Source organism: Megalobrama amblycephala, linkage group LG19 (genome assembly GCF_018812025.1).
Source record: "Megalobrama amblycephala isolate DHTTF-2021 linkage group LG19, ASM1881202v1, whole genome shotgun sequence".
Lineage (NCBI taxonomy): Eukaryota > Metazoa > Chordata > Actinopteri > Cypriniformes > Xenocyprididae > Megalobrama > Megalobrama amblycephala.
In genome coordinates, this window is record NC_063062.1 from 19,568,448 (window position 1) to 19,586,129 (window position 17,682).

Sequence of the window (17,682 nt, forward strand, 5' to 3'; positions counted from 1 at the left end):
TAAGCCGTGAAAAAGAACCCTGTGCTAGAGGTCTTCTCTGGGTCCTAAAATCTGTACCGGACCCGAATCATTTCTTACTCAAGCCCTACATACAAAAATATTTTTTTTAAAAAGAAAAACCCGACCCGAGGCCAAGACGGACCCAACCCGACGGCATGTAGCCTATTTTCAAACGTAAACTACAATGACTTGTACAGCCTGCAGTTCCGCAGTCTGTCAGGAAAAATGTCCTGTAACTTTTGGCATAATGTTATTTACCTGACCATAAGAAGATTAAAGTTTATTTTAATCCATACTGACAGCACTCGTTGAAATGGTAGGCAAAAATGTGTTGTAATGAAAAAATGAGTGTAAATGCGGAAGCAACTGCGTATAATCCAATGCACATAGAAGCGCGGATTCAAAGAGATCTTAGACAAAGTGTGATAATGTTGTGAATAAATGTTTGCTGAAATTTGGTGCATTATAAGCGTGAAACTATGCGCAATACCCGCAATTCCCCTCCGGAATTCAGGCCCTGTCCAGCAGATGATGTTCTGTTAATCTTCTGCTTATAGAAGATTTTGAGACATCCATCTCCCCTGAACATTATTTTTGCCTACTGCATTTTTTCCACTATTAGCACATGCACAAAAAATTACTTTTTGTGAACCTGCATATACCCTTTCTAATCTGTACTAACATCGCTTTATAGGGGATGTAAATATTGGCATTGATGCAGTTTAAAATTTCAAATATTGTTTTTTTATAATATTTTAATTTCCATCTCTGAAGGAAGGTTGTGGCAAGCTTCTTTGCATTCTCATGGGGACTTTAATCACAGCTGTAGAAAATGCAAATGCTATCTTAATTTACAGTTGTTTGAATTTGTACCACCATGTCTTTCCATAGACATCAGAGAGTTTGTAATGCTGTTGTGCTCACTCGATTTCTCCAGTGCATCCTTTGTGAAAATGCATCAAGCTAAAAATGCATTATTAAATGTAAATATTCAATAGTAATTTTATATATATATATATATATATATATATATATATATATATATATATATATATATATATATATATATATATATATACACACACACACACACACACACACACACACACACACACACACACACACACACACACACACACATACAGACCCTCCATCTACATATTTTTAAAAATAATTATAAAGACCAAAATAATTAGTTAATTCAAGCTGCATTGCATAAAAAATTTAATTCTTGTCAGAGTGAATTTTTACATCTCTGTTGCATGATTCTTATGTCTCTTTTTTTTTTTTAATCTACCCATGAATTTTTTTTAATTGCATACTATTTCTAATTCTCATTTCCTGCCCATCCTAACACTCTGACCCATAACTCTTGTCACCTTTTGTGAAGCTGCCCATTGCAGTGGTCTCTGATTGCATTTGTTTAAAACTTGCATGCGTTTAAGCTTCAAGCTAACCAAGCTAAGCCATTACTACTAATTTACATTTTAAATGCTGATGTGTTTCTAAATTAGGTACCGCATAGAGAAGCTGTTATTTTGTTAGTGGAGTGTAATTAAATGCAGAAAACTTAAATTAAGCTCTAGAGTGCAGAGGGTATCTGTTGTTTTATTTTCTTAATGTAACATATAGATGACTGCAAACACAATTTTCATTTAACAATATACAAATGAAATGCATCTACAGCTACATCTGTGTATGGAAGATTTAACAGTCTGTGTGAGTGTGTGTGTGTGTGTGTGTGTGTGTGTGTGTGTGTGTGTGTGTGTGTGTGTGTGTGTGTGTGCATTAATTAAAGCATGGTTTTGTTGAAGGAGCTGCTCATGTAGTTTTTATTGTAGATGTGCTGGTTTAGAGCCTCTGACGTAGTGCTGCTGCATGCTTCTCTCTCTCTCTCTCTCTCTCTCTTCTCTCTCTCTCTCTCTCTCTCCCTCTTCTTCCTTCACCTCTTTTTCCCTTCATTTTCTCTCCTAAACCTCTATATTCTTCCTCTCTGTTCATCTCTTCTCTCTTGCTCTCGTTCTCGTGGTCACCCTCTCAGATAACTCTTGTCTGACTTTGCAGTTCCTGTGGAGTGGTGTTGTCCAGTGTTGTGTTCTTGTTTGTAGTTAGTGTTTGGTTTTCTTTTTCTTTTCTACTCTCTTTCTCTCTCTCTTTCTCTCTTTTTCTCTCCACTCCTTTAACCGATCTACTAATGTGGCGATTTGGCTCAGCCTTGGGTAACACCAGATCATACAAACTGCTAGACTGGAATAGTTTCAATGCAGGTACTACCCTACCCTCAGTCCTGCTTTACACAAACACACAAACAAACACACACACACACACACACACACACACTTATACGCAGCTCCTGGCAGCTCAGCTGTTACGCACTTATCTAATGATTGAATACATATGATAAGGTTCAGGTATTATCATGTAGTTTTCCATTTTGAATATTTTTCAGTAGTAAATATTACAATGATAATGCTTAAATGCTGTCATTATTTTCTCACCCTTATGTTTTCCAAAACCATATGATTTTCTTTCTTCTGAGGAACACCAAAAGAGTTTATCTGAATGTCCATGCTTTATGTAAAAGGAAATGGTGAACAGGAGTCTCTGAAAATCCTTCAGATTTGACACATTTTGCACCAGATTTTATATCATTAGGTGCTTGCCCATGGGTAGTTATAGGAACTCACTTTTAGGAACTAGACGTTTAAGTTATGCGCTTATATGCTACATATCATCAAGGCTAAGAAAAGAACACAATGTGCCTGTACTTCAGTCCATCTATCACTGTTTTTCACATTTGTGGAGTTGGTTTGTAAAGAAAGTATATGTAAAGTGTGTGTTCACAAGGGTTTTTAAAAATTGCGGGTGCTGGTGTTTCGTATGGCATGCGTTCGGCCAATCAGTAGGGGCTTTTGCACTGGAGGAACTTTTACATAGTTCTAACGGTGGAAGTAGCCGCTTTTTGCCGTTTTCTCACCTCAGGAACTGGGAACAAGTTTAATTCAATGAACGCTTTTTGGGGGAACTAAATTAGCTCATTCTTTTGAGTTGGGTCTAACCCAGGGCCAGCACAATAGGAACCTCCAGTGATGTGTGTATGCTGATTGGCCAAACGCATGTGAAACACCAGCACTTGTTTCTAAAAAAGCCGTGCACACACACAGGTTATAGCCTATATATACTCCACAAACTAACTCTACAAACATAGAAAACAGTGATAGATGGACCTCTCAACCTTTACACTTGAGGAGATAATCCAACACGACTTTGAGGGGACCAAGCGAAACATGATTATGTATTTCTGCTCAGCTAGTGACATTGGGCATCAGCCACACGGTAAATGCTAATGCTGTTAACTTTCTTTGTATAACAGTTCAATCTAAATAACATATTAGACAGGAAACTGAAGAAGGAGAATGAGAGTGCGGCTTATGTCACGTCAGAGTTCCTACTGGCGGTGCGAACGCAACCAGGAAAATTTAGTTCTCGGGAAAAGCCCTTTATGTACACTTAAGTCACTGGTAGTTCCAATTGCTATTCCTATTGCTGGGTTAGACCCCTCTCCAGTAGGAGCTAATTTAGTCCCCCCAAAAGGCATTCTTATAATTAAAATCATTCCCAGTTCCTGTGGTGCAAACATGCCAAAAAGTGGGTACTTCCGCCAAGAGAGTAGATTTTTATCGAATAACGACTGTAATTTATTTCATGGAATGCAAAACAAGATTTTAGGAAAAGCATAACGGTTTCGAACAACATGAGGGTAAATAAATGACAACATTTTAAAATTAGGTGAACTTTTTCTTTTAATATGTTGAATATTTTTTATTCCAAGCATATTCACAGTAAAGAAGATCTTAGCTCATTGATTTTTGTCAAGAGTGATTACAAATACATTTAATAAAAATGAATTAAGTGTGTAAAAGGAATCATTTATGCTTATGTTCTAGTCTTTACACAGAAAATCTTAAATATACACAGGCTCGCACATATAAACTAATGCTTTTTCTCAGTAGTGAGTGTTGCATGAGCTGCCATGCGCTGTGCTTCTGAATGAACGTGTGTCGGGCAGCTGTTGCATTGCATGCTTTAGCTGGATGCGTGGCTGTTCTCTGCTCTGGCCGATCATTCCTTGATCTGCTGACTGCGCTTCACCTGACCCCTTCCTCAGCTTCCCCTGCTCCCTAATCACTTGACCACTTGATTACCAATCCAGAGAAGTGGACTTAGGCAATGTTCTACTTTTCAGTCATGAATTGTCTCATGACCTCTGTGCGCTTGGCAGTGCTGTTTCCTCTGTGGTCATTGTTGCTTCCCTGTACTAAAGTAAAAAGAATTCATACATTATGGATTATGATTGTGTCCCCTGACATCACGTGTTCTGATGATACTGATTTGTACTGTAGGTAATGTCTGGGTTCGTACTTGTCGGTAGGGGATTTTTACTTTATTTAAATACTTTTGGTTTCTTGACTGAATATTTTTGCTCTTATTTTTCATTAATGCAACTTTTGGTGTGTTTTTTGATAATGGAAATCGCAGAAAGTTTAACATTACTTAGGAACTGTAAACAGCTGGCAGCAGAGTCCAAAATGAAGAATCTATAATTAAAATGTTTGAGTAAAAATTGGTTTTGGTCAAGGTCAAAAATGATAATGATAATGAAAAATATATATTTTCATAGGTATAAAAATAATTTAAATAAATGTATTAAGTAATATAATTTAATATTATAATATAATTAAATTCTTGGCCTAAAGGGATATCTATTGGTCACTAGATTTTATCTATAGATTTTTATTTATTGGCAGAGGTGGAAAGTTATTTTTGATCACCTGTGCACTTTTTCAGTGACTTAAGAGCAATTTGTATATATAGTTACAAAAATTGGATGCTTGGATAGTTTAGAAGAAAGTTCATTTTGGACTTTTGTTGTAATGTGTATTTTAATGCTCAGTTGCTAGTCAGTTCACAAGTGATTTGAATCATATTACAGCAGTGATAAGGTGAGCATCAGACCATTATTTATTTTTTGCACTTTCTTCTGCTTCTGATCTCTTGTATGCTGTGCACTTTTCTTTTTACTGTTATTGTTCAAACTCCCTCCTGCTGTGGGCTGTTTATCCAGGATAGGATGGAGTTTGTCCTCCTTTGGGAAGCATGACTGCACTAGCAGGGGAATGATCTGCCTACTGTTGTAGATTAGTTCATAAAAGCTGTCAGTCAGGAGAATGGCAAATCACACCACTGACCTCTTCGTCTTCACCATCACTTTCATCTTCCTCATTCCCTCGGCCCTGTCCTTGTATGTGGTAAACAGGCAGGGGAGTTTGCTCTTGTGAAAACCCCTTGCTCTCAGAGAGTGTGAGCACGTGTGCGTGCATGTGTGAGTGTGTGAGAGAGAGAGAGATAATAGGTCAGGTACTAGCCTTGTTTGCTTTAGCACATGGTTTGCTCTGAGGACAATTTTGATATTTGTCACTTTAAAAATATATACGTTTTGCACAACTAAATTAATAAAACACATTTCTGATGCTGTTTTAAGGCCTGTTTCACACCACATACTCAAGCAGCTGCTTAATTACATAGTGTTTTCACACTGACTTTTTTTCTGATGCATAACCAAACTCTATACAGAAAATAAAGCGATTTTCTAGGATGCTATGTTGAATATTTCCTTTAAAGTCCCCCTGTAGTCAATAATTTTGTCCTTTAAAACTCATCTTTGATCACCAAAATAACACATTTAAACATTTTTTCATGTGGAAAAAAAATCTCCATGCCTTAAAATAGCTTGAATGTACACCCTAGCCTCATTGATTATACATGGATATATGAATATGCTAATTAGCCCCGCCTCCACTCACTCGCACAAACTCGAAAGATCCACTCGGTGAATTTACTGAGGTAAACACTGTACAATGGTATCTCTGTTTACAACACCAGACACATAACGATAATTATTATGATTAGCCTTTTTGCGAGTCAGACAGTTATACCAGGATATATCCTCTAGAGACTCTCCTGCTTCAGAGCAGTCATTGTTAATGATAAGCTAATGATATGCCGGCACATTGACATGATTGGTTACAAGGTAGATTTCAAACCATGGGTTTGATACTTTTTTTTTTTCATTGCAGTTTTAAATATAAAATACTCAGCAATGGTGCTGACTTATGAATTTGCACATGGTTTGTCTTAAAGCATATTAAAATCACCACATAGATATATAAACAACATTAAAAGCATGATTTTTACCACAGGGGGACTTTAAAGGGATAGTTCACCCAAAAATGAAAATTCTGTCATTTATTACTCACCCTCATGCCGTTCCACACCCGTAAAACCTTCATTAATCTTCAGAACACAAATTAAGATATTTTAGTTGAAATCCGATGGCTCCGTGAGGCCTCCATAGGGAGCAATGACACTTCCTCTCTCAAGATCCATAAAGGTACTAAAAACGTATTTAAATCGGTTCATGTGAGTACAGTGGTTCAATATTAATATTATAAAGCGACGAGAATATTTTTGGAGCACCAAAAAACCCCCCAAAATAACGACTTATTTAGTGATGGACGATTTCAAAACACTGCTTCAGGAAGCATCGGAGCACAAATGAATCAGTGTATCGAATCATGATTCGGATCGCGTGTCAAACTGCCAACGGCTGAAATCACGTGACTTTGGTGCTCTAAACAGCAGATTCGATACACTGATTCATTTGTGCTCCGAATCTTCCTGAAACAGTGTTTTGAAATCGGCCATCACTAAATAAGTCATTATTTTGTTTTTTTTGGAGCTCCAAAAATATTCTCGTCGCTTTATAATATTAATATTGAACCACTGTACTCACATGAACAGATTTAAATATGTTTTTAGTACCTTTATGGATCTTGAGAGAGGAAGTGTCATTGCTCCTATGGAGGCCTCACGGAGCCCTCGGATTTCAACTAAAATATCTTAATTTGTGTTCTGAAGATTAACGAAGGTCTTACGGGTGTGGAACGGCATGAGGGTAAGTAATAAATGACAGAATTTTCATTTTTGGTTGAACTAACCCTTTAATAATGGTGAGGAACAGGCCTAAAGGCCCATTCACACCAGAACAATAACTATAATGAAAACTATATTAGCATCCACACCAACATTTGATAACGCTCTGTAAGGTTTTGTCATGTGCTGCTGTAAATGCTCAAGCTTTATAAAGTTGGTCCTCTTTTGATTGGCTGTCAGTGTATTTAACATTACCCAGCTGGAAAAAAAATCAGATTTCAACGATATTGTTCCTTTGTGTTGTTATTGATAGTTGTGGTGTGGACTTCTATTCTCATAGAATTTGAATGATTTTTATAACTTTAACTTTATAGTTATCGATTGTCATTGGTGTGAAAGGGCCTTAATTCTTCTGACAATCAGAATTTTTTTCTGGGAGACACACTGTTTAGTATGGGACTCAAACATTAAATGTAACATATTATTGATATAGAGCAGGGTTTCCAAAACTGGGATTCATGGGGGAGTTACATGGGGTTTGTGAGTTGACAAAAAGCAAATAATTAGATCATAAAAATAAATAATTATAAAAATAAATAAATAATTTTGAAAGTAAAAACAAAACACTTAATAAAAAAGATCAAATATTTTGTTTACCTGCATTTCATAAGACCAATAACCAACATCAGAGAACCGTAAATATACAAATGTTTTATTAAATTATTTAAATATTAATTTTAAAGGTATAGTTCACCCAAAAATGAAAATTCAGTCATCAATTACTCACCCTCATGTCATTCCAAACCTGTAAGACTTTCGTTCATCTTCGGAACTCAAATGAAGATCTTTTTGATGAAATCTGAGAGCTTTCTGTTCCTCCATAGACAGTTAGGCTTTAGGCTTTTATTCACAGCTAACAAAAACTCAAGCTCAACCGCACCTGCTCAATGTGCAAGAACAAACCTCTTATGGAAGCTCAAATGTACTGCATAACACACGAGAATGAACCTCATTGGTTCTCGCACATGAAGCAAATATGCTTGAGCTTCTGTTTACCACAACTGATGTGAGTTAATGAATGTTTTTGTTAAAAAGCCTAAATTAAATCTTTTCATCATTAAAAAAGAGCGATTGTGTCTCTTCAGAAAATTTTGACTAAAACGCTCAATTCATATGGACATTCTTACGATCTCTTTATGAACTTTTTGAAGCGTCAAAGTGTCAATTGCGTAGCTGTCTATGGAGGGACAGAAAGCTCTCAGATTTCATCAAAAAGATCTTCATTTGTGTTCAGAAGATAAACAAAGGTCTTACGAGTTTGTAACGACATGAGGGTGAGTAATTAATGACAGAATTTTCATTTTTGTGTGAACTAACCCTTTAAAAGCTCAGGGAAAATACTTAAAGTAAAAATTTAGATCAAAGGGGTTTCAGCTGACAAAAAAGTTTGGAAATCCCTGATATAGAGTAAATACATGAAAGTGCATAATTGTGAGTTGTGCCAGATTTAGGAGCATTGAGAAACCAGCTAACAGGGCTAGTATCCTGTTAATGCAAGAGGGGTGTTTATGTGCCAACGATGTGCGTGATGTTGTAAATATGTTTGTTTCAGACGAGCCAGAGACAAGGGATGCGTGGTGGGAGGAGATCCGTCAGGAAATAAAGTCTCATGCCAAAGCTCTCGGCTGCCACGCTGTGGTGGGGTACAGCGAGTCCACCAGCATCTGGTACTTAACAAACACACACACAGATACAACTCTGAGGATGTTTTCAAACAGTGCTTCACATTGTCCACAGCAATATTTGAAGGCACCTCATTATTTTCAGATTTTTGTGATTTACTGGAAAAGGATTGATTTTTAGAACTTGGCATAAGTAGAAACGTGTATTCATTATTAAAATGCCCAGAGATATTTATGATTTTTATTAATTTACATAACTCTCCAGGTCTAGAAATAACATTTTTAAAATTAGACTTCCTCATATATCCAGGTTTTTCAATAAAGTTGTTGACAGTTGTTTTGGCTTCTTTAAATGCTCGTTTTGTCTTATTTGAAATAATTTTAAGTCATCTTTAGTATCACTTGGAAGTTTTCCAAGCCCCTTGGTTGAGCCATTGTTTTAATACCTGTGGATTGCCCTGTTGGCGTTTATTTTGTGTGTATGACACTAGCACATGCACATTATCAATTATGAACAAAAAGCTGAGAAAATCACGTTTTTGTCAAAAACTATATCCTGAACAGCTGAAATCTTTCTTTGACAAAAATGCGATTTTCTCAGCTGATCAAAACTAGGGATGGGCATTTTTCCAAAATATTGTATTCGAATATTTGGCCTCATAAAAAACGAATATTCGTTTATTTAAATGATGTCACGAGAAAGGCGTTATTTTTTTTAATTCATCAAGATTTTGTAACCATTTCTGAACAAGCTTATGATTAGGCAATATACACAACAAGCTTACGTTATATATTAAGGTTTTCTTTTAGTTAAAAAAGCATAAAACAATATTTGCAAACCAAAAAATATAAAGAGCATTTAAGCTCAAGCAGCATGAACGAGAAAAAGCTAATAAAGCAGACAGCGCCAGTTATGGTACAGAACATACATATACACTCGATTCAGTATATGGTTATTGTGTTTATATTGTTTCACATGTTCATGTTGAGAAAAACGACAATATCCACATGCTCGGGTGAGAACGCGCTGCGCTGACAGACGTTGCAGAAGACACAAAGATAACGGTGTGCTAAGCTAATTTTCTAACAGTAGCACTTTGTGTTTTCTGTTCGTAAATATATCTCCCTCGACGAAATTTAAAGGAAGCATATGTCTCGGATCATTTTGCTATCAGATAAGTTATCTTCTTGGCTCACTCTGGGATAACTTAGTTGCGCTTACCTGTCGTGATGATGGACAGCTGTCTTTCCTCATTCGACTGGTGTTTTGATTTCATGTGCTTTCTCAATATGGTGGTGATATTATAATAACTCAGTTTCATTAATCCATTTTGTAAGATCATTTTCATCTAAGTAATTCCAAACTTTGCGAGGCAGACGACAACATTATGTGACGATCAAATGAAATAAACTTGTTAGACACACTCCACAGCGCCACCCGGTGCATTTAGTTATAACTGCGAGTTTTAACTGCTTAGGATTTATCATGGATTCATTGCATTTACGGCCAGCAAATCAACATAGTAAAATTCGAATAGTATTTTTATTTTTTGAATATTAATTACATTTCGAATATTCGACTATTTGTGCACACCCCTAATCAAAACATAAATGGAGTACATCGAGTTCATCAACACCCCCAAAGCTTGCACATTCCTATACCTCTTCCTGGGCTGACATTTCATTAAAGTAACATTAGGCAGTTTTAATTTATATGCTTCTTAATGTTTGATGATTGCGGTATTTTACCTGTGCATAAGCAATGCTTCTATCACTTATTTCTGCTTCTTCATCTGTGTTTTGAACCAGAGATTCTGTACTCTTCCAGAAGGTGCGTAATAGTGCCACCTACATATAACAGTGAAAACATGGATTGATGGAAAAGTCCGTTAGTGGCGGGGAAAGAGTTAAAGTGGAAAAATTTCTTGTCTCATTGGGCACTTAATTTTTAAGAGTGTATGTAAGATATACATGGCTTTCCTACTAACCAGAAGAGCTAAATTCACATCAAACTAACTTGGATCTTTACCAAAAGCATGTGAAAACATCCTCAAAAACAGATTCCTCATCCCATTCTGTGATGAAACGCTCTGATTATGTGCTTTTTATGTGTGTTTGCAGTGAGGAGGTGTGTATTCTGTCAGCATCAGGCACTGCTGCGATCCTCAGCTCCCGTTTCATGCAGGACGGCCCGTTGGACACCGATCACAGGTTGTCACGGCAACCGCTTGTCTTTTCTGCAGGGTCAGAAAGGGTCGAGGGGGATATGGGTAGTACAGCATCATTAGGGTAGGTTAATGACACACACATGCACATATACACACACACACCTTTGGCCCCCTGCTAAGGGTATGGCGTTAAATGATGGACAAAACAGTGCAAGTGCATAAACACAGTGTGCAAGTAAATTACAGCAGTGTGAGCGCAGTGACAAAGCTTGCACATAAAATGTAAACCTGAAGAAATCGCAAATCCCAAACTCAAGCACAAAAAAAATATGATAGTGCACACAGATCAACACATTGTGATGAGAAATAACAAAACTACGAGTCCTGACAGGTTTCAGACGTGCCGAACTGACCACAAGCATGAGTTCTGTTCTACACGGACACAAGTCAGTTTTGACGGAGCGCAAACACAACGAGGTTACACAAACCATAGTTACACAAATTATCTATAATTTATGCATTTCCATTCAAATGGAAACTGATAGAAAGGCATTAGGCTTAAAAGATTCCTTATCCTGTGGCTCCCTCTAGTGAACAACATTAATATCACATCCTTCATCTTTTATTTGACATAGCTGACCATTTATAATTTGCTGTTAGCCTCCCGAGCATCATGCATTTATGAAACTTAATCATGTTTGCCTTAATAGAAACTTGCTGCTCCAGTGCAAAAAGAATCTTACGGCTACTAAGACAAATGTATTAACTCAGAAAGAAAATGTATCCCTTTAATGTAATACAAGCAGCCAATCAAAATTAGAGTTCCAGAGAAGGCCAGCAACCAATAGCATTTGTTAACACTGGTTTGGACACTGCCCTCTGTCAAAACATTCGTGTGCATGAAGATTTCAGCTCGCGCGTGCATTCAGATCTGTGCACATATGCAGAACAGAACTCGTGCTTGTGGATAGTTCTGCGCATGTAAGATCTGTCAGGACTCGTGGTTTTGTTATTTCTCCTGGCAATGTGTTGATATTTTCATGCTCAAATTTGGGATTTGCACTCTTACAGCCGCATTGATTTTTTCTTTTAATCGATAAGAATCTTGTGCCTTTTGTCTCATCCAGTATGTATCATAGCATTGTTATATCTGATCATGCCCCTTTCCCATTTGTGCTTAGCTTAACAACTCAGTATTCTTCCTTTAAGCCCTAGAGACTAAATCCTTTGCTTTTGGCAGACAAAGAATTCATAGCTTATCTAACCAAAGAGATAAAGATTTATTAGGAGCTGAATGACGCCCATGATATATCAAGATCTATATTATGGGAGGCATTAAAAGCATACCTTCGGGGCAAAATTATTTCTTTCTCCTCTTATGCTAAAAAGCAAGAACTCTTCGAGCTCAGGGATAATTCAGAAGCTATTAACAAGCTGGATGAACAGTATGCTATCTCTCCTTGCTCCTTGCTTATATAAAGAAAGAACAAGTCTCCAGTCCGAATATAATTTGCTGTCAATCTCACTTGAAGAAAAGAGACTATTGAAAACCTGGCACATATTTTATGAATTTGGGGACAGTAAATTATTAGCTTTCCAGTCTCTTCAATTAAATAATTCAAAAATGATAACCCAAATTAAGTCCCCATCTGGATCTATGGCATATACTCTACAGGATATAAATGACAATTTAGTTTATTTTTATTCTACTTTATATACTTCAGAGTATCCTAATGATACTGCAATTTTAGACTCCTTTTTTAAGAAAATAGATTTACCAACTATAATCCTGAGTAGTAAAGCTCCAGGGCCTGATGGTTTCCCAATAGAGTTTTATAAGAAGTTTGTAACCTTGCTGGGTCCACTTCTTGTGGCAGTTTATAATGAGTCCTTCAATACAGGAATTCTTCCTTTAACACTTAAGCAGGCCTCAATTTCCCTTCTCCTAAAGGAAGGCAAAGATCCTACTCATTGCGAATCATACAGGACAATTTCGCTCTTGAATGTAGATTTCAAAATTTTATCCAAAATTTTTGCATTGTGCCTAGAACCCATTCTTCCTACTATAATTTCAAATGATCAAACAGGATTTATTTGAGGCCGTAACCCTATAAAATAATTTTACTACGCCTATATAATGTAATATAAACAAATTCTCCCCCTGACCAAAATGAAGCAGTAATCTCTCTAGATGCTGAAAAGGCGTTCGACAGAGTAGAGTGGGAATACCGTTTTTACTCTCTTAGACAGTTTGGCTTTCCTGCAGACTTAATCTCATGGATTAGATTGTTATATGTTTACCCGGTAGCTTCAGTGTGCACAAACAATGTTTACTCTTAGTATTTCCCTTTACACCGAGGCACCAGGCAGGGATGCCCTCTCTCCCCCTTGTTATTTACCATATCAGTTGAACCTTTGGCTACAGCGCTCCGTCAGTCTTCTAACTTTAAATGTATTCATGACATGGTACGGAGCATAAAATTTCATTATATGCGGATGATGTTTTACTATACAGTTGTGCTCAAAAGTTTACATACCCCTTGCAGAATCTGCAAAATGTTAATTATTTTGACAAAATGAGAGGGATCATGCAAAATGTGTGTTCTTTTTTATTTACTACTGTCCTGAATAAGATATTTTGCATAAAAGATGTTTACATATAGTCAAAAAATAGCTGAATTTATAAAAATGACCTGTTCAAAAATGTACATACCCTTGATTCTTAATACTGTGTGTGGTTACCTGGATGATCCACGACTGTTTTTATGTTTTGTGATGGTTGTTCATGAGTCTCTTGTTTGTCCTGAACATTTAAACCATTTAAACTGACCAACATTCTTAAGAAAATCCTACAGGTCCTGCAAATTCTTCAGTTTTCCAGCATTTCCAGCAGTGACTGTATGATATTGAGATCCATCTTTTCACAATGAGGACAACTGACAACTATATATATATATATATATATATATATATATATATATATATATATATATATATGTGCCATCAAAGGGGTGGGGTGATGAATGTACTGTAAATGTTAAAACCAAAAGCCAAAAAAAATTTGGATTTGTGATTTCTGCAGGTTTTCATTTTATGTGCGAGCTTTGTCGCTGTGCTCACACTACTGTAATTCACTTGTGTGCTATGTTTATGCACTTGTGCTGTTTTGTCCATCATTTAACACCATAAAAGGGGCTTTTAAAGGAATAGTTCACCCAAAAAAAATAAAAAATTGATAATTAACTCTCTCCCTCATGTTGTATCAAACTGCAAAAAGGGCATGAAATTAACATTTTTAATTTTAATTAAAATTAAATTTTATTTTAATAAAGACAGGATGAGCGCAAAAGCAATTTAAAATCGCAGCATGGATATCAAAGGATTTATTGAGCAATATTTATATTTATTAATAATGGACCCTTTTCACAGACTGTAACGATGCATTCCCACGGTTAGTAACCCTCTGGGTCGATGAACGCGCCGGTGCATTTTGGTGGATTTTTTTCCACCTAGCAGCAAATTTGACTTAAAATACTTAGTTATTTATAGTCATACAGATAAAAGCAATACATTATTTTATACTACTTTTATACGTGTCCACTTACAATCAAAGCAAAACATTGTGCTTTTGTAAAATAAAGAAAACAAACCGGGTGTGCTTTCTGCTGCTCTATGAACTATAGTAGTCAATATTTGAAGTGGATCAAAACCTTTCATCAAAGTTGTCCTAAAACCTTCTTCTTAGGACAACTTAGTTCTTAGGACAACTTCAAATGTTGACTACTGTATTTTGAAACAAAATAGGAGAAACAAAACAAAATGAAACAAAACTCAGCGAATACTTGTCACACAGACATGAACAATACATCTGTAGAAACACTTAAGTGGCTGCTTTTAAATTATCTAATTCAAAACTAAACAATATTCTTTCTTTATGAAATCTGTATGAAAAAAGAGAAATGTCCGTTTGTTTGCGTGTGACCTAATTACCGCTAATGTGAACACACCTACAGCCAGAACGCTCTATTCCTAAGGTAATGATCTGAATCGACCCATGCAAACAGAGTCAACACTCACATCAAACAATTGAACGCATCAAGTTTCATCAGATTCATTTACTTTACATCGTTTTGGGATGCAGTGAAAAACCATTGAAGATTTTAGTTAAGAAGAAGAGAACGATTGTGGTTTTCAGTTTCATTTTGAGGAGCAACTTGATCCAACCGAGGATATATTTAATGGGTAAGTGCTATATATATATATATATATATATATATTATTTTTTTTTTACATAAACGTACATATTGACGTACAGTTTGGCTCCCGAACTATATTGCTATACTTAGAGAGGAGAGAAATCGATGTTCTTTGTTAAAATATAAAATGTCTTTGTTATAAGCAACATATTAAACTGTAGGATGAACATTTATGAGCTCTATAACAGTGGTTCTCAAACTGCGGTACGCGTACCCCTGAGGGAACGTGAGGTGACGAGGGGGTACGAGTTTTGCCATTAATTTAATTCTACCCCACCTTAAAATAACATTAAAACCAAGCAAATATTATATACAGGCAAAATGTCGTAAATGCATAACATCCAATCTTTTGTGGTCAAAACTGACTGCATCCATACAAGCAGCGTGCAAATATGTTGCTTGCAGAGTATGCTGTCTTAGCAAATCGCTAAGACAATGTACCTTTGTAAAAGTAGGGATTTAGCACTTACTAGCATCAAGAACAAAAAGCCTATAGAACACAGGCTGTGCTCGATTTAAGACTCAAACTCTCTTCGATACAAAATCCTTTTGAGTTCTTGTTTATAATGTTGATAATATATTATACGAGCAAGAATGCAATTTTTCCCCAAATATCCACACAATTGCAAATGTGACATTGATTTTATCAGTTAAACAAAAAAAATTTAAAGTGAATATTAAGTGATAAACATTTTAAATGGAGTATTGTCAGTGTTGTTTGCTCAATTTTGCAACGAAATAATAGTTCCAACGAAAGCCACAGAAGAAATGCAACACGCAGTGGTGTTTTCTGAATGAATCTGTGGCTTTGAACAAATTGAGTCAAAGATTCAATGAGCCATTCATAAATACAGCCACTTGCATTGTTACTGAATGAATGAATGACTCAATGATTCACTTACTAAGACAGTGACTTACTGCCGTCTACTGGTGGTTTTAGTTGAAAATTGAAAAATATTACTTAGTTTTTACCATCAATGCATATTTCTCTATTGAACCTTTTTATTTAAAACATTATTTATTTTAAAAAGGTATTTATAAAGGTAAAAAATACACTGGAAAATCAATTTAAGGGGGCAACTATTGTCTCTTAGGGTGCGTTCACACTTCATGTTTGGTTCGATTAAAACGAACCCTGGTGCGATTGCTCGGATAGTGCGGTTCATTTGAACATATGTGAACGCTGCCATCCGAACCCTGGTGCGCACCAAACAAGCGGACCGAGACCGCTGAAAAGATGGGTCTCGGTCTGCTTCCAAACGAACTCTGGTGCGGTTCGAATGATATATGAACGCAACACGGACCAAAGACATGTAACCGAACCAAAAACAGGAAGACAAGACCCTAAAAAGGACAGAATCCTCACGCATGTCGGTTTTTCTTGTCATAGTCGCGAGTTTGCCCATGACAGGCATCAGACGCGCGTCTCCATGCAGCAGATCATTTGTGTGTGTGACGGAGGGATTCCCGCCGGTGTTTTGACAACTTTACACATTTTATAAGCTCTTCATGAGTTCCCAGCTGGCTAAAATACCATCACATGCAGGCTACGCACCGCTACGCACACACAACGAGCGCATTTACCTCAGAAAACAGCATTGTTTTGGATGTTCGGTAAGTTCCGTCTCAAAATAGGCAATACGTCATCAAATCCGACCAATCACGTTGTGAATGTATCCCTATGACTTAAGGTTCAGTATCTTTTGGTTCGGTGATAAAATTGCCAATGTGAACGCTTACCGGACCAGAACTAAATGTTTTTTTTTTTCTTCTTTGGTCCGGACCAAATGAACCAAACGAACCGAACTACAAGTGTGAACGCACCCTTAATGGAAAAGGTGTGACTGAGGTCTAAGTGGAAGAAAGGGGGTACGCATAAAGATGTTAAATGCCTCAGGGGGTACTCCACTCTAAAATGTTTGAGAACCACTGCTCTATAATATAACATAAATTATATATATTATGTTATAAAAGTAATATTAAAGGCAGGGTAGGCAAAAAAATGTATAAATTTTTTTTTTTCAAAATTTGTTTAAACTTTATTTATATATCAATACATAATTAAAATGTAAGTACTCTGAAAAAGAAAGTATAAAAATCGAGTGTCTGTAGACCTCTCACGACTGTTTTAAAGACAGCTCATTATTTCCATTCACTCCACCCCCTCCCTTCTGGGCTCCTTCCAAAGCCACGCCCCCAAAACGCATGAACGTGCGACTCCGACCACTGAGCTGGAAGACGCATTATTTACCTGAGACGAGCGGAGAGGAAGGAGCACAGTGCATGTAGTGACATCATGTGAGAATCACATGTAATAAAAATAACTTTATAATTATGAAGATAAACAAACAAGATGTATTTTAGTACTCACTATCAAGCTAGCATATTGATATTGGTAAAGTTTAAAATATATATTTTTTGATTCGCTAACGAGCTAGTTATCTATAAGGCAAAGCTAAAAACAGGTTGCATGATACACGTTTTTCCATTACCATCATTTACACTGTGATGAAGATGAATTTCGTGTAAGATTCATAACATATACGTTGTTCTACAGATCAACAGAGTAACATACACTCAAAT

At 36.4% G+C, this 17,682-nt stretch overlaps 1 protein-coding gene across 13 annotated transcripts in view; it reads left to right on the forward strand.

Annotated features, from left to right (window-relative positions):
• The window catches only part of c2cd5 (C2 calcium dependent domain containing 5), a 53,801-nt gene that overhangs the window by 20,788 nt on the left and 15,331 nt on the right, over positions 1–17,682 (forward strand). For 8 of the 13 annotated variants that reach the window (XM_048168088.1, XM_048168078.1, XM_048168077.1 and 5 more), the window contains 2 exons: positions 8,606–8,720; positions 10,797–10,964. In XM_048168088.1, the coding sequence (XP_048024045.1) occupies positions 8,606–8,720; positions 10,797–10,964 (283 nt within the window). The remainder of the gene's footprint in view (positions 1–8,605; positions 8,721–10,796; positions 10,965–17,682) is intronic. The other 5 variants (XM_048168080.1, XM_048168089.1, XM_048168086.1 and 2 more) reach the window with 1 other exon arrangement.